The 26,059-nt window shown below is 44.4% G+C and overlaps 1 protein-coding gene across 11 annotated transcripts in view; it reads right to left on the bottom strand.

Moving 5' to 3' along the window:
• The window catches only part of BLTP1 (bridge-like lipid transfer protein family member 1), a 248,576-nt gene that overhangs the window by 211,407 nt on the left and 11,110 nt on the right, over positions 1 to 26,059 (bottom strand). For all 11 annotated transcript variants that reach the window (XM_019494555.2, XM_019494560.2, XM_019494587.2 and 8 more), the window contains exons 2-4: positions 13,492 to 13,621; positions 2,992 to 3,108; positions 1,288 to 1,366 (exon numbers count right to left, since the gene is read on the bottom strand). In XM_019494555.2, coding sequence (XP_019350100.2) covers positions 1,288 to 1,366; positions 2,992 to 3,108; positions 13,492 to 13,588 — 293 coding nt within the window. In that variant the 5' untranslated portion in view covers positions 13,589 to 13,621. The remainder of the gene's footprint in view (positions 1 to 1,287; positions 1,367 to 2,991; positions 3,109 to 13,491; positions 13,622 to 26,059) is intronic.

Below are 26,059 nucleotides of genomic sequence, written 5' to 3'. Positions count from 1 at the left end.
AAAGGCCCCGGGGGTACACAGGGATGGGCAAGGATGGAGCACTGCCACCCCACGCCCCTGCCTCACAGGAGCAGGGCCAGAGCAGGGTGAGAGCAGGGCCACACAGACGCTACACTGCCGCCGCTCTGCTACTCGCCATAACCCCGCTCCGCATCTGACTGCTCTCCACCCCCTACTCTGACCACATGCCACCCCTTCGTTCTGCGTCTGGCCACTCGCTACCCCCCCCACGGGGTACACTTATTAAAAATGGGGCCGCCAGGCGTACACTTATTAAAAAAGGTTGAAAACCCCTGAATTAGACTTTAAAATGCATGCTAACTTTATAGCTGGCTGCTATCAAATTTTAACTTGCACATGCAACAGTATCTCCCCGTCACCTGACATGACACCTAATCACAGGGGTGTATCATGTCCAACCTGAAATCCCCTCGAGCCCTGGGGATCACACCTGCCGTGATCGCCAAGGCTCAAGGTTGCGTGAAACTCCTGGAACCACACACAGCCAAGTCTGAGAGGGCTCCTGGTCCTGGTTGCACTTTACATGTGGCCAAGACCAGGAGCCCTGTCAGGTGTGGAGATTATTGGTCCTGGCTGCATGTTGCCTCTGCAGCTGAGAGTCCCCTAAGCCATAAGGCATGACTGGATCCAATTCATGATCCCACAATTGCCCCTCCTGCCATGCACATGTAGAGAGGGCCTTAATCACTGATAGTTGTTATATATATTACTGTATTAATTAAAAAAAAAAAAAAAAACACATTCTCAAAAACCCTGTTTATTCCTTAAGGTTTTTGGTATAACGTTTCAAATAATTAATTTTCAATTTCACAAAACAATTCTAATTATACAAAACGTAAGCCAACTAACTAAACTGGATTTTTTTTTAAATTTTAATTGGACTTGGACTCCCATAAAATTGAAGTAAAAGACTACAGTAAATTATCATCCTGCTTTGACCAGAAGGCTAGACTAGACCTCACAAGGTTCCTTTCAGCCCTACTTTCCTATGAAAAGAAAAGACTCAATAGAATAAAAATTTTCATTAAATTCTGAAAGGTGCTCTCTTACAACAACCATTAGTGCTCGCTAGAATTATATCCAGTTTGAAAGTTTTCAATTAATATTGCAACAGCCACAAAGTACGTGTGAACTGGGTTACACAACTTTAAGAGGCAGATCCAATTTGTTCCCTTACATACCAATGGAAAGGTGACTTTCATGATATGATCTATTATTTCTAAAGGATATAAGTTTAAGCCCACATCCATTTAAATGAGTTAGTACCTGATTGACATATCTTCTGTGATGTAATAGATTTCACGAACCATGATCTTTCCAGAGAGGACAGAGAATGAAAAGGAGCCTGTTTAAAAAAAAAAAAGATTTCTGATGAATTAAGCATATAAAACATGCCTTATTTGTCTAAAAGGAAGTAAATAAATATTCACTAATGTATCCTGAAATAGCTTGCTGGCAATTTTGAGTGCCTGAGTTCTTGCCATTACTGAAGTCTGACCATCTTGTAAGAAAGGGGAATTTGGAACTTTCCAAGAAAATAAAGAACCTTTAGGTTGCCAACTTGAATACCTAAAATAAGCAAATAAGATGCAAATAAAAAGAAAAAATAATCACTAGTCCTCATTTTTTCAAGAATACCTATAACCACTAAGCTTGAAGAAAGTTAAGAAACATATTTTTTAACATTTATGTTGTTATATGTTGGCTAAGGTAGGTTGCGAAGATAATATTTGGAAAGGGAGGCAAGGTTGCTAAAGTTAAGATGCTACATAAAAAGGATGCCACAAATCTTCTGGTAGCAGCAGGACCTCAACTCTCAAAGATCCTTAGATCATTTACAGAACTAAACATGTGGAAAGGGAAGAATCAACAGGCATACACAGATACAGCACACCTCTTCCCCTACAGTAAGCAGGGGATTCAATATTAATTTTTCCCCCACCCCTTATGGCCTTGCTTTACACAGAGAACTAAGCGAAGGCAAAAACTGATGCATTGAAACTACATGAACACAAGCCAACCAGATTTAGTCCATTAAATTACCAGATTAAATTTCCATTTTACTGATTGTGTACATTAAAAAACATCACCTATTTTAGACAACTACCTCCGATTTCTTTCAAGAAAAGTTGCCATGAAATTTAATACAGTACATAAATCAAATTCTCAAGCCACAAGTATTGAAGCCATGCTACTGATCATTAAGGTTGAAGTTGAAGATGGGTTAGACTGAAGTTTTTTGATTCCTTAAAGCATCAGAAAATACATTTTTTTCATTTCTCTTGTATCTATGATTAGTAGCTAGAGAACAGGTCCATAATTAAAACAAGTAATCTGGGGTAGCAAAAAGATGAAGGCCTTAAAAAGTGAACAAAAAAGAGGGAGAGAAAATTAGAAGCATAATTAGAATCAGGTTGTAGGATACAACCTTCTGTGACTCACTATCTTATATATATTTTTGTAATGTGGGAGAGTACCCAAGTGACTCGTACTGACCTAGTTTACTCCATAAAAATATTTAAGTTAAAAAAAAAATAAAGAAAAATTAGTGGGCTTTGACGCACAGTTCCTCACTAGTAAATATTCTAAATGTGACATTACCAGTAAGGATTAACAAGCTTCATTTTCCTGGTTGCTTATTTGGTAATACAGAACAACACTATACAAAGAATCATAGGTTAAGACTCCAGGTCACTTACTTGCTCCCAGACGGACAGTAGTTGACCATATTGAAGACAGAACCCAAGCAGACCCCAGAGTGGGAACAAGAACGAAATCCCTGCTTCACTTACGCAACAACCCATTTGGTTGATTCAAGAGTATTGATGACCTCCCTATGCAACCCAAGCCAGCCTCCTATAGCTACAAGCCAAGTCATTATGATGCAAGGACTTAAGAAGAGAGGGGAAGCTATTATATACAATTAAAAGTCTTCTCAATATTATACAAGGACCAGTAATCATAACTTACCAATATGTATGTAGCCATGTTTATATAGTCTGTTAAGAACCAATGTTAAAATAAGTCCAATGTTCCGGGAATTATAATAAGTTAGGTAGATAATCCATCCACAAGACAAGATTGTAGCTGTTGAAAAGAGTAATATACATTAAAATGAATTTTAAAATTTGCGTTGTGAAAAGTTAGTGTGACTGAAAAAAAAATGTGAACCAAGGTACAAAACCAACATCAATGCTTTTCTTCTCCAATTCCCCTCGACAATGATTCCTCCATCCTTCAAACAGGTCTATAGCTAACGTTTTGTTTTTTGAATGTGGAAAAGAAGGGAGGATCAAAAAGCTGCAGGTTTTCCTACTGCTGCTCTTTCATACCCACTACCAAATATTTAACCAACTGCGGGAAGACACCATTCTTAAGTAGCTGCCATTTCTCACCATCCCCAACATTAGATTACAGATTTCATAGTTCACTCATGTGCAGTTGCACCCACCCTTTTTAGAATAAATCTAAAATAAGGGGAGGAAAAATGAACCCAGCTATGCTCCTCTCCCAGGTCAAGAGCATCCTTATTACAATGTCAAGACACTGCATCTAAAAGTCACATAATACTTCTAAAACAATTTCCTATACAGTAGTATGCTATACTAATACACAAGTCACTGAACTGGCACAAACCCTTGCATTAGCAGCAGTCTGAGTTTGAATTCTGAGGGAAAGGTGGAAATCTCAAACCAATTAAAAACATGCCAATCAAAAATAAAATGTAGGTCCTTTAGTCCCAGAAGTAGTTTTTAATTAATTAAAATCAAGTAACCTATTTCCAACCATAATTGTCCTCAAAGATCAAGAAAGACCTATTTGTAGGGAGTAATATTAGACTGCCAGGGGACGGACTAGTTCCAACGATATGTTTATCAGTTTTAGTCCATAGCATAAAATATAACAAATACATACATTTTGTATACAGCAGGATGATATTCACAATATACTTAAGCAATTTTGTATTTAAAATACAATTATTTATTTTACAAAATAAATCTTACAACAAACACTCTGTGCCTATCTAGTACTTGATATCCAGTAATCTGGGTTTTCCGTTCACCACAGTAAAACAGGGATTTTCTCATTTCAAGGAAAAAAACACGGATTTTCTCCTTTAAAAGGAAAAAAACCACAGGAAATGGAGGGTTTCCCCTTGCAGGCTGGCAGAGTTCCAGCCTGCAAGGGGCTAGAGGACGCAGGAGGAGGGTGGTCAGGCAGGGGCCCCGCGCCACATGCACATAAACATGTACAAGGAAGCCTGAAGAGCAGCTCCCTCAGGTAAGTCTGGGAGGATGGGAATTGAGGCCCCCATAGTGAGGGAAGGGAGAGTTGGGCAGGGCTGGGGCTGCTGCCCAGCCTGGGCATTACATGGGTCTTGGGGCCCAGGGTGGGAACATGTGGCTACAGGGCCTGTGTGGGGAGCAGGACAGGGCCACAGGCAGCTTGCCCAGGGGGCGGAGGGCGGGGGCGGACTGCTCCATGCACACTTGGGCTCCCTGACCTGCTGTCCTCCCCCCTGGAGACCTGTTGCGGCAGGGAAGAGTGGGGCCAGGAGGGGAAGCTTGATGATGCTGCTGCTGCTGGGAGTCCCCTGCTCCCATGGCAAGGTGCCCCCCACCCGCCCGGCAGCAGCAGGTGTGGCAGCGAGAAGGTCACCTCGCACCCTGGCAGTGTGGGGCCTGTGGAGGTGATGTCCAGGCCTGCTCTGCCCTGCCATGCCAGGTCCCACCCACTGGGCCATGGAGGCCCCAGGGGGAGGGCAGCAGAGCAGGCAGCCCTGAGCCCACAGCCCACACTCCCCAGCCCCGTAACCCTGGCAGCTGGGGGCCTTCTCTGGCAGGGCTGGAGGCAGCAGGGGGCTGTAGGTGCAGAGTGAGGGGAAATGGCATGGGCAAGACACCGGTATATCAGGGCTCCTCAACATCACAAAGCAGCGGAGGGGAACAGCCACAGCCAGACCTGCATCCGAAGAAGCAAAGGGGGCAGGAGGAGCTCTGGTTTTTCATGATAAAAAACCCAAAAAATCAAACACCAGAATTCTAAATACCTAGAAATTTACTTTATTATAGTGATTGAGGCACTGGTAGGCTTCCAAATTGCTTTAAAATTGTAAATATATCAATAAAACACCATGTTCAATGCATACCTGTATTAGCAGTGTTTCATTTTAATTACAGATTTTCGGGTTTTAATCTGAGAATTTGCATTTTTAATCAGATAATTTGCAATTTTTAAACAGAAAACCAGGATCCCTGTTTATAATAGGGCTTTTCAACCTTAATGGTCCTTTGGGCACAGAGGGAGACGATCCCGATGCGAGGAAAAAGAGGGAAAGGGGCCAGAAGGCTTCCTTGGCTGACCAGAGAAATCCAGGGCAGCCTAAGGGCCAAAAGGGGAGCACATAAAAAGTGGAAACAGGGAGAGATCACCAAAGACGAATATACCTCCTCTGCTCGCACCTGTAGGGAGGCAGTTAGTTGGGCCAAAGCTACCATGGAGCTGAGGATGGCATCCCAAGTTAAGGATAACAAAAAATTGTTTTTTAGATATATAGGGAGTAAAAGGAAGGCCCAGGGAAGAATAGGACCCCTGCTAAATGGGCAGAAGCAATTGGTGACAGACAGGGGGGACAAGGCTGAACTCCTCAACGAGTTCTTTGCCTCAGTGTTCCTAAGTGAGGGGCAGGACAAGTCTCTCACTGGGATTGTAGAGAGGCAGCAGCAAGGCGCCAGACTACCACGCGTAGACCCTGAGATGGTGCAGTCACTCGGAGGAACTGGATACCTTTAAGTCAGCAGGCCCGGATGAGCTCCATCCAAGAGTACTGAAGGCACTGGCAGACATCTTTGCACAGCCACTGGCGGGAATATTCGAACACTCGTGGCGCACGGGCCAAGTCCTGGAGGACTGGAAAAGGGCCAATGTGGTCCCCATTTTCAAGAAGGGGAGGAAGGAGGACCCGGGCAACTACAGGCCAGTCAGTCTCACCTCCATCCTTGGCAAAGTCTTTGAAAAAATTATCAAGGCTCACATTTGTGAGAGCCCGGCAGGACAAATTATGCTGAGGGGAAACCAGCACGGGTTCGTAGCAGGCAGAACGTGCCTGACTAATCTAGTCTCTTTTTATGACCAGGTTACAAAACGCCTGGACGCAGGAGTAGGGGTGGATGTCGTATACTCAGACTTCAGGAAGGCCTTCGATACGGTATCCCACCCCATACTGGTGAACAAGTTAAGAGGCTGTGACTTGGACGACTACACTGTACGGTGGGTGGCGAATTGGCTAGAGGGTCGCACCCAGAGAGTTATAGTGGATGGGTCGGTTTCGACCTGGAAGGGTGTGGGCAGTGGGGTCCCACAGGGCTCAGTCCTTGGACCGATACTCTTCAATGTCTTCATCAGCAACTTGGACAAGGGAGTGAAGTGTACTCTGTCCAAGTTTGCGGATGACAAAACTGTGGGGAGAAGTGGACGCACCAGAGGGCAGGGAACAGCCAGAAGCAGACCTGGACAGGTTGGACAAATGGGCAGAAAACAACAGAATGCAATTCAACAAGGAGAAATGGAAAGTGCTGCGCCTAGGGAGGAAAAATGTCCAGTATACCTACTGCCTAGGAAATGACCTGCTTGGTGGCACGGAAGCAGAAAGGGATCTTGGAGTCCTAGTGAACTCCAAGATGAACATGAGTCGGCAGTGTGACAAAGCCATCAGAAAAGCTAATGGCACTTTATCGTGCATCAGCAGATGCATGACAAATAGATCCAAGGAGGTGATACTTCCCCTCTATCGGGCGCTGGTCAGACCGCAGGTGAAGTGCAGTGCCCAGAATTGCACGCAGTACTCCAAGAGAGATGTGGACAACCTGGAGAGGGTCCAGAGAAGGGCCACTCGTATGGTTAAGGGCTTGCAGGCCAAGCCCTATGAGGAGAGACTAGAGAACCTGGACCTCTTCAGCCTCTACAAGAGAAGGTTGAGAGGCGACCTTGTGGCTGCCTGTAAGTTCATCATGGGGGCACAGAAGGGAATTGGTAAGGTTTTATTCACCAAGGCGCCCCCGGGGGTTACAAGAAATAATGGCCACAAGCTAGCAGAGAGCAGATTTAGATTGGACATTAGGAAGAACTTCTTCACAGTTCGAGTGGCCAAGTTCTGGAATGGGCTCCCAAGAGAGGTGGTGCTCTCCCCTACCCTGGGGGTCTTCAAGAGGAGGTTAGATAGGCATCTAGCTGGGGTCATCTAAACCCAGCACTCTTTCCTGCCTATGCAGGGGGTCGGACTCGATGATCTATTGAGGTCGCTTCTGACCCTAACATCTATGAATCTATGAACCTTTTTTAAGAAGTGTACCCATCTTCTTGTGGCAGTGGCCAGATACTGAGCAGAAGATGAGGGATGCTTGCATGCAGCGGCCACCGCCTCCACCCACCACCCCACGCCGCCACACCCGGCATTCCCATGGCTGATCACGCATGCAGCTCCACGGGCTGCTGACAGGCCTCGCACATGGCCAATCGTGTGCCACCCATCAGCAGCCCATGGAGCTGCATGTGCGACTGGCCATAGGAAAGCAGCACAAAGCGGAAGTACAGGGCAGTGGGCAGCAGCAGCGCAGGGTGGTGGATGGCGGCAGCGATGGCCTCTTCCCATCCCTGCCTGCCTGCGCGTACCCCCCAAAACCTTTCCAAGTACCCCTAGGGGTATGCATACCCTCAGTTGACAGCCCCTGTCTTGCAACTTCAAATTGTAAATTATAAGCTTAGTTGACTTGAAGTTTCTTCAATCCCAGAAAAAGCAGGTGTTATTCCATTTTTAAATATGGAAATTGAAGTCTGGAAAATGTATGTCTTCTCTGTACAGGTAGCCTACGTGACTAGCACCCAGGCCTGAATGTGTGTGTTCACCTAGCCATGCTTAAGTGTCCTCACATAAAAGCCTTGCTGTTTCTGCAGTAATCACCTGCATGTGTCTGGAAATATATTCCATGGGTTTTCTTATTAAAATGCTCCAGAATTCTTCCCTAGTCAACTAACCCATCCTTTGAGGGACGGTGCAGGGGAGGGAAGGGAGTGGGGATTGGGAACTAGTACACTTCTAGTACCCAAGTGATTTTTGTCTCCTTCCTTAGGGGACAGATTGTAGCTAGAGTTAAAGCAGAGAATGGGCTCCAACCCACACCCCTACCTACAAAAACTAGCCTAGGCTTAAAACACACCCCCTAACCTGGGTCAATGATTTTCCTGTGTGGACAGCAGGTTTATTCAGACATAAATCAGCCTGGCTTAAATGTTCAATGAAGATGCACGAACTTGACCTACTCAATATGGACAGGTTATTTAGGAAAAAAATAAACCAGGGGACTGTGGTGTACAAAGATTACAGGAAATTACAAAAAGTTTCATTCTTCAGTTAATGAGTAAGTGGATGACAACTGAAATTAACCCCCATTATAAAGGGCTGCTGGATAAACTGCTTATAAGTAAATACAAAAGACTATTAAACTACTAATTGAAACTGACCTCAAAAGTGGAAACTCATTAGTTACAATGTAATTTCAACCAATCTATGTTATTTTTTAGTTAAACAGAACAAGACGTAAATGCTGATTTCAATGTACTTTAAAACATTTAGATGAAAGATTTAAGTGTAAAATATTTAGTACTGAGTGTACACTGAATAATCATGCAGTTTTTTAAAAGAAGAAATCAGTACAGCTTCATGATTTCAACCTTGTTAGGTGCAACCAAGTGGAAAGTTCTACTTTTGCGAAGTATAAATGTATAGCTTCTGGACATGAGCAGCAAAGCTCAGGGAGCACTGAATTAATCCTCTCTTGTTGCCAGAGTCAATATTTTTGCATCAAGAATGTAGTTTAGGGTTTGATAAAAGACAATTCTGTTGCCTACAGCTTTTTCTGAACAGATTTGTAACCAGCAATATTTGGTATGAGTCATGAAACTGTGCCAGATGTAAGCAATAATTTAATTGTAAAATGTATATTTTGTCCATTTTTAAGAGATCTAGGTATATAATATAGATATAGTGAAAGGCAACAGGAAAATAAATTTTAAAAACTTCAAAGGTTTTCAGTTAAAAGTATTGCAAGAAACTGCTTGCATTGCATTTGCTTTCCAATCAATATTGCTAATAGTTTCCTCAAAGAGTTTTGTGTTTTATAAATGACCAACATAAACCCAAATACTGGGCTCAATATGACTTTTATTCCCAGGTGAAAGACATTAACGCTTGTACAACTTCTCATAATGCCTAGAGACAGATTCTCAGAGTCCAGTTTAACACTGGATGCTCAGCAGTTCAAATGATTAGTTAACATTCAGTCTAGCTATTCCTTAATTCCACCTAAATGATAGGCAGTTTTATGTTACACCAGTCTGACACATTATGTATGTTTGTTATGCACTACACATAATGCCTTCACTAAAATCACACAACCAGCCCCTAAAAACTGCTATTTACTATTGTACAAGTTTTTCCAACGACAAACACATTCTTTTCCGTGTCTTTCCTATACAATAAATAAAATTAGTCCAAAATAGGCAATATTTCACCTTCTCACACAGAATTAAAACCCACTACCAAAATGGTGCTCACTATTGTTGGAAGAGGAAAGTTAACTACTGATCACATTTGCTTCTGTTTATAATCCTGTTATGCCATAACATTAGAACATGCCCTTTTTAAGAAAGAAAACATTCTACATTATCTGAATATTATTTAAAAAAAAGATACTATTTCTCTTCCTCTAACATTTGTATAATTACATTCAGAAACCAGGGAACCTATATTTACACAAAGAATAATATGAAAAATAGAATTTAAAAAGTTATAAAACCTAAATATGCCTTTATTTTCTGAAAAATACATGGCATAAAACAGAATATAGCATGGTTTGATAAGATTTAAATGCTTCATTGTCACTCACTTGAAATGACCTCCATAACATAGCTTCTCAACACAACACCATGACTATCCTAAACTTCTGCTAACAAAATTTGTACAACCTTGTGTCATATATTCAAACAGGTGCTGTATTATATGGTAGCCACACACCTTATACATCCATGACTACTAAAAGCAACCCAAATAGCTGCCACTTTCAGATTTTTAGAGATTTGAATCCCTCCCATAACCAAGTAGACTGATTATGTTTTATTGCTGTATACTCATGTATATAATGTTTTATTGTTGTATATTGCACACACAAAAAAGCAGCTGTGAGAACTACAAGCTACTGTATAAAAAACCAACAGACCACCAAACATGTCCACAAAAACAGCAATAACCTCAAGTACACCAGAAAATCTGTAATCTGCAGTAATGGTCTCAAAACCACAGCATCAATCTCTGAAAGTACTCACCAGACCCACCTGGCCAACCTGAAATCCCCCTTTATACAAAGGGGATACCCATAGAGAAATGAACTGTCTTTGAAAGAGCCACCCAAATACTGTACCCTGAAGTAACCTGCCACAATACAAAGAGAAACCCCCCTTGTGACTCAACACTCCTGGCTGTCACCTGCCACCCCATGCTTCAACCAATTAGAAGAATCATCCAACAGTTATAGTCTACACTCGACAAAGATCAGACCTTGAGAGAACTATTCCCAGCCCCTGAGAGAACTATTCCCAGCCCCTCAACTCCTGGCTTTCAAGGAACCCCCCTAACCAGGCCCAGCTAATCAGAAGAAAAAACTACCTGATGTTCAAACATCAAGTAGGATGCAGCTTTGCTTTAATAGATAGAAAAATCTGTTAACGCATCTGAACTGCTACAAAAATCAGCAGCCCCCTGCAACAAAGCCAGAATCCATGGATCTACACCAGCTTCTTCCAAAATGTGGCTGATCTAGTGTAGTGCACCACAGCTGAATACAGATAGTCAAAAAGTTGAGGCTGAATCAAATCAATATTTGCAGGTTTCTGTAAACTCCCTAGATTGAACTGATAAGAAAGTGAACTGATGTTCACCTTTCAAAACCAAAAGGCAGCCAGACCCCTGCAGTGGCCCATACCAGGAGCTGTGTGGCACTAGATTACTCCTCCCAGCGTGCTGGCCAGTGCTGAGAAGGGACTTGGGGGGAAACCCCACCACCACCACCACCAGAGCCCCAGCTGGGGTCTCCTGGGCACCAGGGAAGAGGGGAGGAGAGAAGCCCCAAGCAGGGCATTTCTCCCTCTCTCCTGGAGCCATGTCCAGAGCTGGTCCCCTTAGCCACACCCCCTCCCCAGTCTGGCCAGCTGTGGAGGGAGTATGGGGGGGAACCCCCCCCTGCCTAGCACCAGACCCCCATATAGTCTCCCCAGTACAGGGGGAAGGGGTAGGGAGACCCCAGTGGGGCCTCTCCCTTTCTTCCCTTCCCCACCCCCACAGAGCCGGGAGGTAGGCTGATCACCAGCCATGCCGCCTTCCCAGCCAGAAAAATGGCCCCCCTCCACTCAGTTTTGGACCTCCGGCTGGGTTGTGTCTGGCCAGGGCAGTGGGTGTGGGGGGTGAAGCCCTCAGTGAGGACCATTTCCCCCCTCAACTCCATCCTCAGCCAGCCTGCCAGCCAGGGAAACAAGACAGCTACGTGATCAGCCCAGCACCCAGCTCAGAGGGGTAAGTAAAGCCCCCACTGCTTTAATCCCCATGTTGAGCCAGGAGCTTCGGTGATTACCTGGCAACACACCCTCCTTGGCCAGTAGGCTGGGGGGGGAGGGGGGGAGGAGGAAATGGACCCCCTGCATCAGCTCTGGACCTACAGCCGGGCTGTACCAGGCACAGGAAGCCCACAGTAGGGGCCATTTTCTCCCTCCTCAGCCTACCCACTGGCCAGAGATGGGGGTGGCTGGGGAGGGGATGTGGCCAGGTGATCACTCTGACTCCCAGATTGAACAGGGCAGTAAAGCCTCCACTGTGGGCTTCCCCATAGCTAGGAGCTGGGCAATCACCCTGCCATGCCCCCTACCCAGCCAGCGAGCCAGCTGAGGAGGAAGTTAGCTCAAATGCCCATGTCATAATTATGTGGGTGAAACTGGACAGAAACTACATATCAGAATGAACTCTTGCAGAAAAAAATATAAAGGACAACAAGATGGATGTCAGAAGGAGCACAGTTTCCACAGAAAAACCACTCCCTTTCACTATCCTTAGCTCAAGGAAAATTCACAAGACACTAGGGGTGTGTGAAGCAGGCCCTATTCAATTCGGATTCGGTCCAAATCAAGGACAGTGATTCAATCCTGAGAGAATGAGCAATTCAGCACAGACACAGCTTTAAATGTTTTTTTTCTACATAGCTCAAGGTACCAGCGTGGCTTGTGAATGCTGCGATGCTGGGGTGCATGGAGCATCCCACAGGAGTGCTGGGGGGCGAGGGGGGGAGGGGCTGCCTCCATGTGCTTGGCAGCGAACCCAGAAGTGGACCAGAAGTACTTCCGGTCCACTTCCGCGTCCGCCAGGGAGTGTGCTGAGAGGCCTCCCCCACACTCACCCAGCTTTGCGATCTGCTGCAGGAGGACCCCAGATGCCCCTCCCCCCCCAACCCAGGAGGCACCAGTTGCCAAGCCAAGGAGGTGCAGGGGGGCCCCCTAGTACGCTTCCCGGTGGATGGAAGTGCTTCTGGTCCACTTCTGGGTCTGCTGTTGAGAGCACTGGGGAGCACTCCATGTGCCCCAGCATGGCACCATTCACGAGCTGCCTGCTACCTAAAGGTATGTAGAGCAAACATTTAAAGCTGTGTCTATGTCCGAATCGTTGAATCTTCCCAAATCGATTCGGAGGGTTCCGATTCGATTCAGAGAGATTAAAGGGTCCTCTGATTCGATTCAGTGGCCAAATCTCTGAATCCGAATCAGGCTGAATCTAATCAGGGACCAAAGCTTTGCACTGCCCTACAAGACACGTTCAAAAGGTGAACCCAGGAACAAAAATCCATAAGCTGGCTGAACCAAGGACTGAGCAATGATATAGGCTTTCTGAAATACTACTCTACCCAATCCCTGGAAAAAAAAAGTCTTTCTTCACAGAAGTGATAATAACCCTCTCCTTTTGAAAGGACTTGACCTCCCACTTATTAAGCTATCTTTTCTTCTGTTGTTTGTCTGCTATGCTAGCCTTTCAGATATAAAACTGTGACCCCAACTTCTTGTGGTCAGAGAAGTTCCCACAGTGACTTCTCCCCCTGCACGTAGCAAATGTTAACCTTACTGGCCTGTTGCTTTGGCCCAATTCCTTGAACAACTCCTGCAGTTTTAAGTTGGAAACGTTCTTTGTTTCCTTCTTAAATTTTGTAAGTCATCTTACTGTAGGATGTTAAACTGCTGTCCGGTAAATGAAGGGTAAATAATTTTCATATGCCTTGGGGTCTTTCTTAGTAAGAGCTGTCAAGTATAGTTACCTAGAAAAGTACGTTTGTTTAATTTACTAACAAAAATGTTTCACAAAACAAAATATATTCTACTTACCAACTAGCAGCCAAACAACATTTGAGTCATGTTCTGTTAGAAAATCTTCCAACTGGGTGATACTTGGGACAAAACTATCATTTTTTCTTTGTTCCATTGCTAGAATATGTTTGTGTCAGCATCTAAAGGACTGAAAAAAAATCCAGATTGAATACCACAAGCACAGAACAACAACAACATTTTACGAAGTCGCCAAACTAAAAATTAAAGAATTCATAAGACTTTGCTCACACAGAAGACAAAAATATAAAATCTAAACTGTACTCTTTTAACTTCATCATAATTCTTAAATATCCTTTCTGTCACTCCAGAGCCTGCCAAAAACACTACTAGTGAGTCTCAAAGTGCTTCTTCCTGATATAATTAGTGTAACCCCTGAGCACATCATCCCTGCCAAATTAGAAATGAATCAAGTCATGGACTGTGTTCTTCCACACAGGGTGGAAAAGACTGAGGATGTAGATGGTACACAGCAATCTCATAAGAATACAAATCATACCACAAACCAGAATTCAGTTTTCACCTTTTACAGCCTTGGGATGTTCCTAGATCTTTTGCTCTATCTGAACCTGGTGGCAGTAGCTAGAAGGGCCTTTCACTAACTTCATCTAGTGAGAAGACTGCAACTCTGTCTTTCAATCAGATCTGGCCAGTTACCTATATCTTCATAACCTTGAGGCTAGACTACTGAAACAGGCTGTATATAGGACTGCCAGAAGCTGCAGCTGGTGCAAAACACTTACCTGCCTTTTGACAGGGGTGGGTCACCAGGAGTATATAACTCCAGTGAAGAGTTTGCACTGGCTCCCTATCACTTTTCAGGCGCAATTCAAGGTGCTGGTTTTGACGTACAAGGCCCTGCATGGCCTATGCCCTACTTACCCAAGGGCCTTCCTTCTCCTTCACGCCCCTAAGGTCAGCCAAGAGCAACCTCCTAGAAGTACCAGGAGTATGCCTGGTGAAAAGGTGTAGGAGGTCATTTTCAGCAGGCACTTATCAGTTCTGCAACTCCCTCCCAGTTGAGGCCCACAAGAACCCAAAGCTGGGCATCTTTTGTAAGTACTTGAAGACTTCCATATATGGGTGGGAGTTCAGTTAACACAGCTAGGCTGAGCTATCATTGGTGGAGGGAGGGAGGTCTGTCTTGTGCTGATAATCTAGTTCATTTAAGCTGTTTTATCATTCTCCCATTTTATAAATATTCTGTTTCCCTTATTGTAAGTTGCAAAAGGAGGCATACCAATCAATTCAAACAAAATATGGCGACACCTGCTAACAAGCAAAGCAATAGCAATCAAAGACGCAGACTCTTCTTTCCAGTTACTATACTGGAAGTTCACTACTACAAAGTGTTTTTTGTTTGGGTGTTTTGTTTTGGGGTTTTGTTTTTTGGGTTGTTGGGGTGTGTTTTTTGGGGGGTTTGTTTTTTGTTTTTTTGTGTTTTTTGGGGGGAGGGGGGGAAGAAATCAGATCTCCAAACTGGCCTTAAACCACCAATGAAGGCATAATAATTATAGCCACATATGCTATGCCTTGCCTTGAATTTCTTAATTTAAGAATGATAAACATTAATTTTTAAAAGTTTGCTGCCAGAGAACAGCAGTTTGAATGGGAAATTACAGAACAAAGTCATCCACAGACTGGTTTGTGTTAAGCGTAGTTTAAACAGGGACTAGATTCTTATCCCCTTTGTCCCTATGGCTTCCTTTGCTTGTACACCTTTCCCAGCACTCCCTCCTCCCTACCTCTTTTCCTCCCCTTTTCCTGTATTTTGTTTTCAAATCACTCTATCCTCTTTATATGCTGTTCTATGCTGCCTTTCCACAGCATCTGAAGAAGTGAATTGTGCTTTATATGCATTTTATTTACTTAGTCTACAAAGTGCACATCTACCCTGTATTCTGCAGACTAATATGGCTAACTACCTGCCTCTGCAAACAGAAATACAAATACTGTAACAGCCAAAAAGGCAGAAGTGAGAAACTGACATATACAGTTAGATGAATACCCAGTCATGGATGCTTGTACCAAACACAGTATACAACAACTGAAAACCTAGTGTTTTCAAATCAAGCTTGCAATTTTCCAGGAGAAGAGGAAGACAATGAAATTACAAGTGGTAACCTCAAAGATACTTTTAGAAAGGGAATTCAAATGAAGAGAACAGCAGTAACAAAATAGAAAATGGCTGAAGACAGATCCTTGTATCTCCCCTCACTCCCTGGAAAAGAAAGCTAGATACCTAACTTTAAAGGGCTAGTTTCTTGTTGCCAAGTGAGTGATTATTTACATACAAAAATATTCACCTAATTTTGACAGTTTATATCAGTGATGCTCAAGCTATTTGGCTGGCAGGCTGGATGGGCAACGTGCCCTCAAGTCTGTAAGGGGGCCAGATCCAATATGCAAGGCAGTTTCAGCAGGACCCCATCCAGCTATGCAGCAGGAGCCAGGGGTGAGGGGGCATGGCCTGGCCCAAATCAAGCTGCTACAAGGAGGGGGCGCAGCCCAACCCCACAAAACAGGAAGGGAGCATGGCCCAGCCCCAACCCACTATGCAGGGCTTGGCATTTGTGAATCTGACAGCAGGGGATGGTGGCGGTATTAATAGCCACCACTCCCCCGCTGCCAAATTTCCTGACCCATGGGGAGCCCTGCAAGCCAAATAGCAGGCTCTATAGGCCACATTTGGTCTGAAGATTGAGCACACCTAGGTTACATGAATTTCCAAGTGAATAAAGCCAATTTGTACAAGCATATCAAGAAACAGGCATATCCGCTATTGGAATTTATATGTAAACATCCAGTTACACTTCAACACCTGAGGGTTGAAAGCATCAGGTCCCCAAGTCTTGTTCCTGATTTTCCCTCTTCTCAGGCCTCACTAACCCAAGCTTCATGCACAGAAAAGTAGGTGTCCAGACAGCTGTCAGTTTGCTCCTTTAGGGCAGGGGTGTCAAACTCACTCCATGCCCCAGGCCACATCTGGGCTGTGGGGCTTCTTTGCAAGCCAAATCCTTCCCAGGATGGCAGCTGTACCAGCAGCATGGCAAGTGGCCACCGAGCAGGCAACGCTGCATTGGCACAGCCCCCATGTTCTTCTGCCACCAATGGCAATGTCCACCAAGGTCCAGGGGCCCTGGATTTTGCAGCAAGCCACACCCTGTCTAGCCCCAGGCCCCCAATTTCTGATAAACAGCCAGTAGCCCAACAAGCCAGATGAAGCAGCTCCACATGACATATGTTTGACACCTGTGCTTTAGAGGAACCAAGTCCTTCATAGCCATCAATGTATACACATACTAAAATGGTACCACTAAACCAGTTTTGTGCTAAAAGGCCTACAGCTCTTCAAATGAGCACTCTCCCCAAGTAAGAAAGCAAAGATATGCCTGCATCCTCTTTGCATAGGCTATCAAATGGTGGAAAAAGATTTACGATTTATCAGACCTATTCTCCCTGTACCAGTAATATGTTAAGAGGAAGAAGTTGGCTGGAGAGTCGTTGCTCTCCCAGGAGAAACCATGCAATGTACAGATGGTTCAGGCTTTTTCTCCCACAGTAAAAGTGGCCACTCTGAGGGAAAAATAACCTAGGAAAAACCAGAGTTAAATCACTCTCAGAAGAGCTTCTCCTGGGAGGCTTGTCTCTACTTGCTATGGCTTCTCTCAGAAGTGAACACAGTCCTCCAGAATTGCACCTACCTGCCCCCGCTCCCCCGCAACAGACAGCGTGCTCCTCGCTGCTAATCCATCAGGAAGCAAAACATACCCCCTTCACAGTTGCCACACTGTACTAAAGGGAAATTCAGGGTGACCATGGATAGTCTGAGTCAGCCAATCAGATGCACTACTGCCATGTCTCACCAGGCGGACTAAGGGATCCTGTAGAGCACACCAAGGTGTGTGCACAGGGCCTCCTTGGGGCTATACAGTATAAGCACTGCAAGCTCTCCATTCTTCATGGTCTCAGCATTCAGATATCTGTACATAAAGCTCTGGGTAAGTTTTCCTATAGGAGAACAAACCTGGTAGAATTTTCCCAGATTATCTGAATGTGCATATGCGGTGAAAGCACCTGTGAAATTCTGTGCATCCACTGGCTAATGGAGGTAGGGAAGGGTAAAAGGCAGGGAAAAGTGAGGGGGGGCGGGGGGCAGGGGGGGAAGAGAAAATAATGCCCTGGATGCCCTTTTTCTCATGGCAATGGCAACTCATCCTAATATTCACAGCTACAGAAAACTGTGCTAGGCCTTTAGGCCACCAAACTATATTTGTGCAGATGTAAAGAGAGTAGGGGCATCTTTATCAAAGAGATCCAAGTCCATCACAAAAAGCTTAAATAATTACATACCATCTTCTTCCCTACAAACGGTATATGGTTCATGGATAAAGGATGCGAGCTAAACATTGGTTACTGTGTTTATTCTCCATTATACTAGTGCAAGCAGAAGTTCTGACTCAAAGATAAGATGACAAAGAACAGAACTAGCCAAGGGAAACAGGAAAATCAGTTGCAGAACTGAAGAGTCAACTGGTCAAAGAACTGCCACACTTCTCAAGCCAGGCCTAAGAAAAGAAAGTGATCCAACAAGAAACAATTTGGCAGAATTCAGCAAACATACAGCCCTTTAAAAATGTTACCACCAGTGAAACACTGCTAGACAGGCCAAGTAAACTGTGCTCCACATAGTACTGCAAGCCTGAAAATCTATAGTCTATCCACAGCTTTGCTACTGAAATACTACTAGACAAGCAATTCACCAAGGGCTCCCATACACATGCAAGGAGCCTGCTTCAATGTGCTGGAAATTCAACACATCACAGCAAACTCGATTAATCGAGTCTGCTGAAGCATGGAAATTGACATGGTCTAGCAGTCTTCTACATCACAGGTATCAGGATCCCCACGTGTCTCTGTGATGAAAAAAAAAATTGTGGCGGGGTGCTTTGAAATAAAACACGTTCAATAAGCTTTAGTTCAAAGTGCCCTGCTGCCATTTATTCAGCCCAGGGACACGCAGGGATGCCAACAGACATGATGCGCACAGGTGCTTTAATTAGTGAGCTGCACTAATTAAAAGTGCCTGGCACCACATCCCACAGTGGCACATGTAAAAATGCCCTCTGTACTTTGATTGTTCTTTGCTCAAAGAGAGTACTACTTCTCTCTTGCTTTTAGGTAGGGTTTACAGTTAATGAAACAGATTCTGTGACATGACAGGCCCTTCCCACTTCTGTATTCCTACATCTTTGTTCAGAGCTTTAGACTTATAAAAACACCTCTAAACTGGGTGATATTAATTAGCTCTGAATAACAGGGAGCAGTAGTTCTGTTCAGTAGTATTTAAGTGGCAATAACTCTACTTGAGCTCCACTTTTAGTTCGTGACTTGTTCTAGCATATTATCCATCACATTTTCACACTAAAGGAAGTATTTGAAGTACTTCAAAGTTTATCTTCTGGCTCCTGCCGATCTGTCACATGACTTACTGTTTCTCAAAGAACTAATATGAGCAAGCATTTCCTTCTTTTTTAGCACTCTCCACAAAGAATTAATGAATTTGAAATGATATACCATTGTGCTTCAGGACACCCCAACATCTCTGCACTGGTATAATAAAACACCCTAGTTAGCTTTCAAAAACACCACTGCAGATTTCCCTACATTATCCACACTAACACTGATTTTCCAATCAAAAATTTGAGCTAAGTCTTAAATCTTGGTTGCAGTCTCACAGAAAAAAACAAAACCAAAAAAAAGGTAGTAGTTTGTATAGCATTATATATACATATACACATGCACACTAGCCAATTGCCTGTCAGGAATGATGGAGAAGGGAGGAGGGGACGGAGCACTGTCACCCACCACCCAGCACTGCCACTATCTCCCAGGAGCAGGGGTGGGAGGGACCTTGCCCCGCCATCCCCCGTGGCCAGCACCCCATACCACTGCCTGCTCTGGCCACTCTGGCCCCACCCAAAAGGCAGTGCTCCACTGTGCCACGCCACCACCACTGCCTCCTGTCCGGACCGCTCTTGGAGCACTCTGGTTGTTTCAGACAACCAATCAGACGGCAAACAAAGTGTTATCGACAAATAGACAGACTAAGGCTTTTATCATATTAGAATAAGTCATCTTCCAGGGCCGATGTGCAAAAGGCACTAAATTATCTTCCCAAACAGGAAGCAATATAAAAATATATAAAAGAAAAAAAAATCGCTAGGTATCACCTCTTACGTTAGAATAGCTTACTTACAAATAGTGTTACAACAGAAAAGTCAGTTACAAAACAGTATTGCAAATTGTTCTGAACCTTTCCAAACTGTAAAAAAAGAAGGAAAAAAATATATGCAACAATGCATTACAGATTTTTTTTTAATTAAGAGAAAATACAAACTATTAAACAAATCAAGTTCCCTCCACCCTCTTCTGAAGGGACAAGGCTGTGGTACAACTGCAAACATCCTATGAGGTGACCTGGCTTACAAATGCAACAAATGGAGAACAAAGACATCTCAAATGCCAGTGGTTAAAGCCTGGTGCTGACGCTTGCTCCTTGACTCTTTAAGTAAAAGGTTTTGTGGTTGTGCAGGAGACAAAGGAATAGTTCCTAAGTGATGCAGGTCAGTGAGGAAGTGACAGCCCTACTGTTGGGGAAAATAGTAGCCTGTTCGTTTAAAGACAAGCGCTATGGCCTTACCCTAAGAAACGATCGTTTAGTGTTGTCTCATGATTATTGCCAGATAGTACTCCACTTTTCATACACTGAATAAAATTGTAATTGTAATTTTGGTATCTAAGTATTTCAGATCTCCTTAGTACCTGTCAATCTGTGTACACATCTGGGACCAAAATGAAGGCTGCACCATTTGTGTCAGTCTGTAATCTAACAATGAATAAAGATTATAGAACTACCAATAACACCAGAGGCACTTGACAAAGTAGTGAATTCATTGCAGGCCCTATGAGAATAGATGGAACTGCTTTTATGTGGCTTCAGGCCTCTCACAAAGTTGCTGTGAAGAATAGCTGTAGGCAACTGTTCTGCTTCCCTGGGATTCCCAAATGTAACATAATACAGGGCTCAGTGTCACCACTGTTCTTTATTTATGGAACTAATAGAAACCCCACTAAAAAGCACAAAATTAGACATTTACCCCCCTAAGTCTGGGAGACTGCACCAATAGCAGCAATGCTGCATGTGTAGCACGGCAGGAAGCACAATTGTGTGGATTGCACATTAGATCCCATGGTGCCCTTAGCTACATAGGTAGAGGGTAGGGGGTCTTAGATGCCAAAGTTTTGCCTAATTTAGCAATTCACAAAAACCCTGCCTAGCTCCCTCAGGTACCTAGACATGGGCTATTGCCGAAACTCTAGTTGGGCATCTTAAGTTCAGCTATCATGCATATCCAGAAGCACATCTGCCTTGGTTAATCTCATCCTCACACTTGTTTACGTAGCCCGGGTGTACACGGGTTTGTACTTCCCTCTCCAATTGAAACAGTTATTGGCAGAGCAGTGTGCTGTGCAGGGACACAACAGCCCAGCAGCCACTTCCATCCCCTATAGAGTCAGGTCCAGTCAATCAATTACTTAACTATATACAGATTTATTATTACAACAAAACCGTTACAGGCAAGGACATATATTATATATGTACAAATTTACAAAACAATAAAACCTATAACATATACACACACACAGTTATCATTTAAAATACAGATGAATGAGAGAACAAACCAGACCAAAGGATATTGATTGGGCAACCTTATAACTCTATTCATATACAAACTATTAGTTCAAATTATTCACATCAACTGGAAGGCACAGTCTACAAATATAATCGGCAGTCCTTAGACTACCTGGGTGACCTCCAGGGCAGGGGCCTCATTCCCAAGATACCACTAAAGGAAAGGAGGTGGGGGGAAAGAAAAAGGAAAGGAAGACCCCAAAGACTCCTAAGCTCCCCCACTATCACCCAGGAGCAGCCCATGTGGTGCCCCTTCACAGCCCTCAGGGGTCCCTCCCCTGTGGGGACCCTCTCTCCAGGGTAACTTACTACTCCACAGTCCCGGAGGGTTGCCTCTTGTTCTCCAGGTCAAGCTCAGTTCCCCGCCAGGTTTTCCTGCCGCCTGACTCTGCTGCTGTCATCCTGGCTTAGGGCCATATGCACCGCTGTGTGTAGTGGGTGCTTCACCTTGTGCTAGGGGTTGGAGGCCTGGACAGCCTTGTGCAGCACCAGGGCTTGGTCTGTTCCTGGACCCTCTGGGCTGCATCGTCTGCACTGAGCTGCTGCCCCACGTCAACAGCTGTAGACCCGAGCCATCTCAAGAGGCTCCCAGGGTCTCTCGCCCTCCATGCAGCGCCTCCTGCACTGAGCTCCCAGCCTCGTTCTGGAGGTTGAGGACCTGAGCCACCCCAGGGGCTCCAAAAATCCTGCTCCATGCACTGGCCTGTGTACCATGTCTCTGGCCGCACGCCAGAAGTTGCAGACCCAAGCCGCCTCATGGAGCTCCCAGGGTCTGGATGCCGTGCTGCGCACCGAGAGCCTAACCGCTGGAGCCGTGCCACATTCCCTGCTGATAGAAGTCTTCAGGGGCTCTTCCTAGGCTACAACTTCACCCTCCTGAGCAGCTCTCCTCACCTCTTCTAAGCCCCGCTCTTCTCTGTCCCTGACGCATCTGCCCCTTGTGCTGGGCACACAACTCCTTTTATGTGCTCCAGGGCTCCGCCCCTGAAGTCTTCCAGACCTGACAGTTTGCAGTCTTCAATCAGGTCCAGGGGAGCTCTTCTCCCCCACCCCTCAGGAAAAGGGCATGATGTTATTTCTCTTGCTGCCTCCTGATTGGTGGATGGGCTCCACCAATCAAAACAGGAGGATCTCAAGCCTGGGATTCAACCCAAGCTCTGCAAGGTAAGCCTGCTACATTTAGGATTCATAAAATTAGGCAACCCCATGCCTCAATTCCTAGGTTCAAGTCCAGGGTGTTCAGAGCACTCAGTGCTGCCGGAGAGATCCTTTCATTCCAGAACAGCCAGAAGATGTGGAGGAAGTGCAGGCAGTAAGCCACTTCTGCATAATAGCAAAGTGGTTAGGACACTTGTCCAAGATATAGGAGACCTGGATTCTACAGTAGTCAGCCTAAAGAGAGATTCAGGCTCCCACTCCCAAGGAAGAGGTCTCTAGCTTGGTTAATGGGGACTAGATTGGGCTAGAGGCACTCTCCAGTCCTGTTAAAGCTGGACAACTGTGTAACAAGGAAGACAAGAAAGTTGAAAGCCAAGGACAGCAAGGAAGCAGGAGCATGACTGTCGCCTAGTGATGCAAGAGCACTCCCTTGGGATTAAACACTCCTAGGTTTTACTCCCTATTCCCAATACCTTTTATACATTTTATCCAGTAAATCTTCAATGCAAATGCATATGTAAGCCCAAAAAAGGGATCAGAACCAAGGATTGTCCCCTCCAAAGGGGCATCTAACATGGACTTGTGAATTCTGTGCCTAGATCCAGGCATTGGACTTCAAAAAAAAAAAAAAAAAGGAAGGCTCAGCACCTCCATGGACATCAAAGTCCCTTTGCAAATCTTACCTTTGCTAATACAACCTCTTTCCCACCCCTACCCTGTTTCATGCATGGCCAGCAAAGGTACTTTAGGTGAAGCCCTATTGCTGGAAGGGACTGGGCTACTGACATAACATTTTTGCAAGGATCACTTGGCTAAAAAATATACTGCTTCTGGTTAATGCAAAATAAGCCAAGGCACACCATTTGTTATGGTTTCAGATGACAGTTGAGCAATTATTTTCTTGGCTATTTTAAGCTGCTACATAAAACATTTATTTCTTTTTGCTTGTTATGCTCTGTGGTGCCTTCTTCATTATCTTTGTTATTGTTTGGATTAATATTTTAGATTACCAGAGCACCTTAAAATGAGAATAAAGCCTTTAGATATTTAATCAAGAGGAAATACAAATTAATATAAGAGAAGCATTAGGAGGAAGACTAAAATGTATGATTAATGACCTCCTAAATTATACCGACCTACTGAACAAATATGCCCAGGAAGTGCATATCCATGACAGTATTGCCTGTAGTACATTTAAGATATTTTCCTATGAATATTTCTTTAAATATAGGAGTTGAAGTGCTGCTTCATTTTATATGATGCATTTTAAGATGACAGAAAAGCCTCCAAAATTATTACATTGGACTGCTTCTGAAGAAGGGACACCTACATGTGGATTGAAAGGATACCCTTACATGCTGTTCTCAGGGGCAAAGAAAATAATCAATTAAGAATTTGGTACTTATTTTCAGAAAATATTATCATTCATTCCTCTAAATTCAGTGTGTCCTCAACTATTCCCAAAATAAGCACACAGCCCAGATTTCTCATCTTACTGAAGCAATACCACTAAAGTGAATGTAACTACCTTGATGAACAAACCAAGCACGACTTAACTTAGAGTACTACTTTGCATATAAGGAGCACCTTTCACCTAAGGATCTCAAGGAGTACAAATATCTGATTTTGCCTATCATCTGTGAAAAGCTATGCAGTTGTCCTGATATGCAAAGCTATTTCCCTACAAGCATTACTTGATCATACGTTTTCTAATAATAAATAAAAAAAATCTGGGATTTAATGCCTTATAAGTTTCTCCCAGACACCAGCATTTCAGCAGAAATAATTCTCTGAGAGCATAATTGAAAAGCTTTGTATGTTGGGACAACCATGTAGCTTCTCACAGATAATAAGCAGTGTTGTACTACTTGTTTTAACACTTATTTTTCCTGTATCCTAAAAAGAGGGTACATGGAAGAGGGGCAGTATGAGAGAATAAGTTCATACAACCACCTCGATTTTAAGAACATAAAACATTCCAAAGTCATATACTCAAAACTACATAAATCCCAGAACCTAGGTTCCTGGTGCAACCTTATATATGCATACACAAAATAAAGAAAAGTTATTTCTAGAATGGAAATAATATACCAACCTCATATTAAATACATTTCATATATAAGGTTGGTATGCTATTTCTATTCTACACATGGGGGGAAAGAACCATTAAGACTGAAATGGTCAGAGTTGCTCATGAATTTTGGGTGCTCATGTTGACACAGCAAGAGCCTGATTTTTCAGAGTGCTTTTATAGCATTTTGTAGGAACAAAGCTAAGGCCACATACAGATGTTCGGTTTCTACCAGGAGAACTGCCACTCTCCCAGTAGAAACCACAATGTACAGACATTCCAGCTTTTTCTCCCAAAGCAAAAATAGCTGTTCAGGGAGAAAAATAACCCAGCTACAATCAGGTAGAAGTCATTCCCTGGGAAGATTCTCCCAGCAGAACAAACATCTGCATGCTTTCCTGTAGCTCAAGTTATCCCAGGGACCCAGGGATCATGCGAAAAGGCTCCCAATCTTTCCAGGAACCAGGGTCACCCTGTCTAAAGAAGGTGCACAGGGGCCTTGCCTCATCCCTCCTGTAGACTGGGAGAGAAGCGGCTGCCAACTTCTCTGGGCCAGCTCCTCAACCACCACAGCCCCCTCGTGCAAAAGGAAGGAAGAAGACTTTGGGCTGCAGTTATGTCCACACAGCTCCTGGATACCACAAGCTATACTCCCAAGCCTCCTGCCTGCTTCTCACTCTGGCATCCCCAGCACCGGAGCAGCCTTGGGACAAGATGGTAGTAAAACACCCTGGGAGCCGAAGCATACATATGTTCCAGACACCAGCTAGAGAACTACAAAGCTGAGCTCTCAAGCCAGGGGACACTAGATGGCTGCTCTCTGGGCCCCACCTCACCCCCACTCCCCATCCCCACTCTGAAAGGAGCTCACTAACTGACATACTGGTCTTCTCCCCTTCCTAGGAAAGGGGAAGGTTGTCAAAAGGCAGCTCTCTAGCCTTTAACTTCCCCAGACGGCTATTCAGACAACAAATCAGAGTGCTCCAAGAGCGTTCCGGACAGGAGGCAGTGGTGGTGGCATGGCACAGTGGAGCACTGCCTTGAGGGTGGGGCCAGAGCAGCTGGCAGTATGGGATGCTGGTCAAGGGGGATGGCAGGGCAAGGTCCCTCCCACCCCCACTCCTGGGAAATGGTGGCAGTGCAGGGTGCTGGATGACAGTGGTCCATCCCGCCCCACCCACTCCCCCCATCATTCCTGACAGGCAATTGGCTAGTGCGTATGTGTATATGTACAGATAATGCTATAGCAATTGCTACCTATTTTTTGGTTTTGTTTTTTTCTGTGAGACTGCATCCAAGATTTAAGTCTTAGCTCAAATTTTTGATTGGAAACTCAGTGTTAGTGTGGATTATGTAGGAAAATCTGCAGTGGTGTTTTTGAAAGCTAACTAGGGTGTTTTATTATACCAGTGCAGAGATGTTGGGGTGTCCTGAAGCACAATGGTATATCATTTCAAATTCATTAATTCTTTGTGGAGAGTGCTAAAAAAGAAGGAAATGCTTGCTCATATTAGTTCTTTGAGAAACAGTAAGTCATGTGACAGATCGGCAGGAGCCAGAAGATAAACTTTGAAGTACTTCAA

This window comes from Alligator mississippiensis, chromosome 2, assembly GCF_030867095.1.
Source record: "Alligator mississippiensis isolate rAllMis1 chromosome 2, rAllMis1, whole genome shotgun sequence".
NCBI lineage: Eukaryota > Metazoa > Chordata > Crocodylia > Alligatoridae > Alligator > Alligator mississippiensis.
Note: the sequence above shows the minus strand (reverse complement) of the source record. Positions and strands in the feature narration are given on the sequence as shown.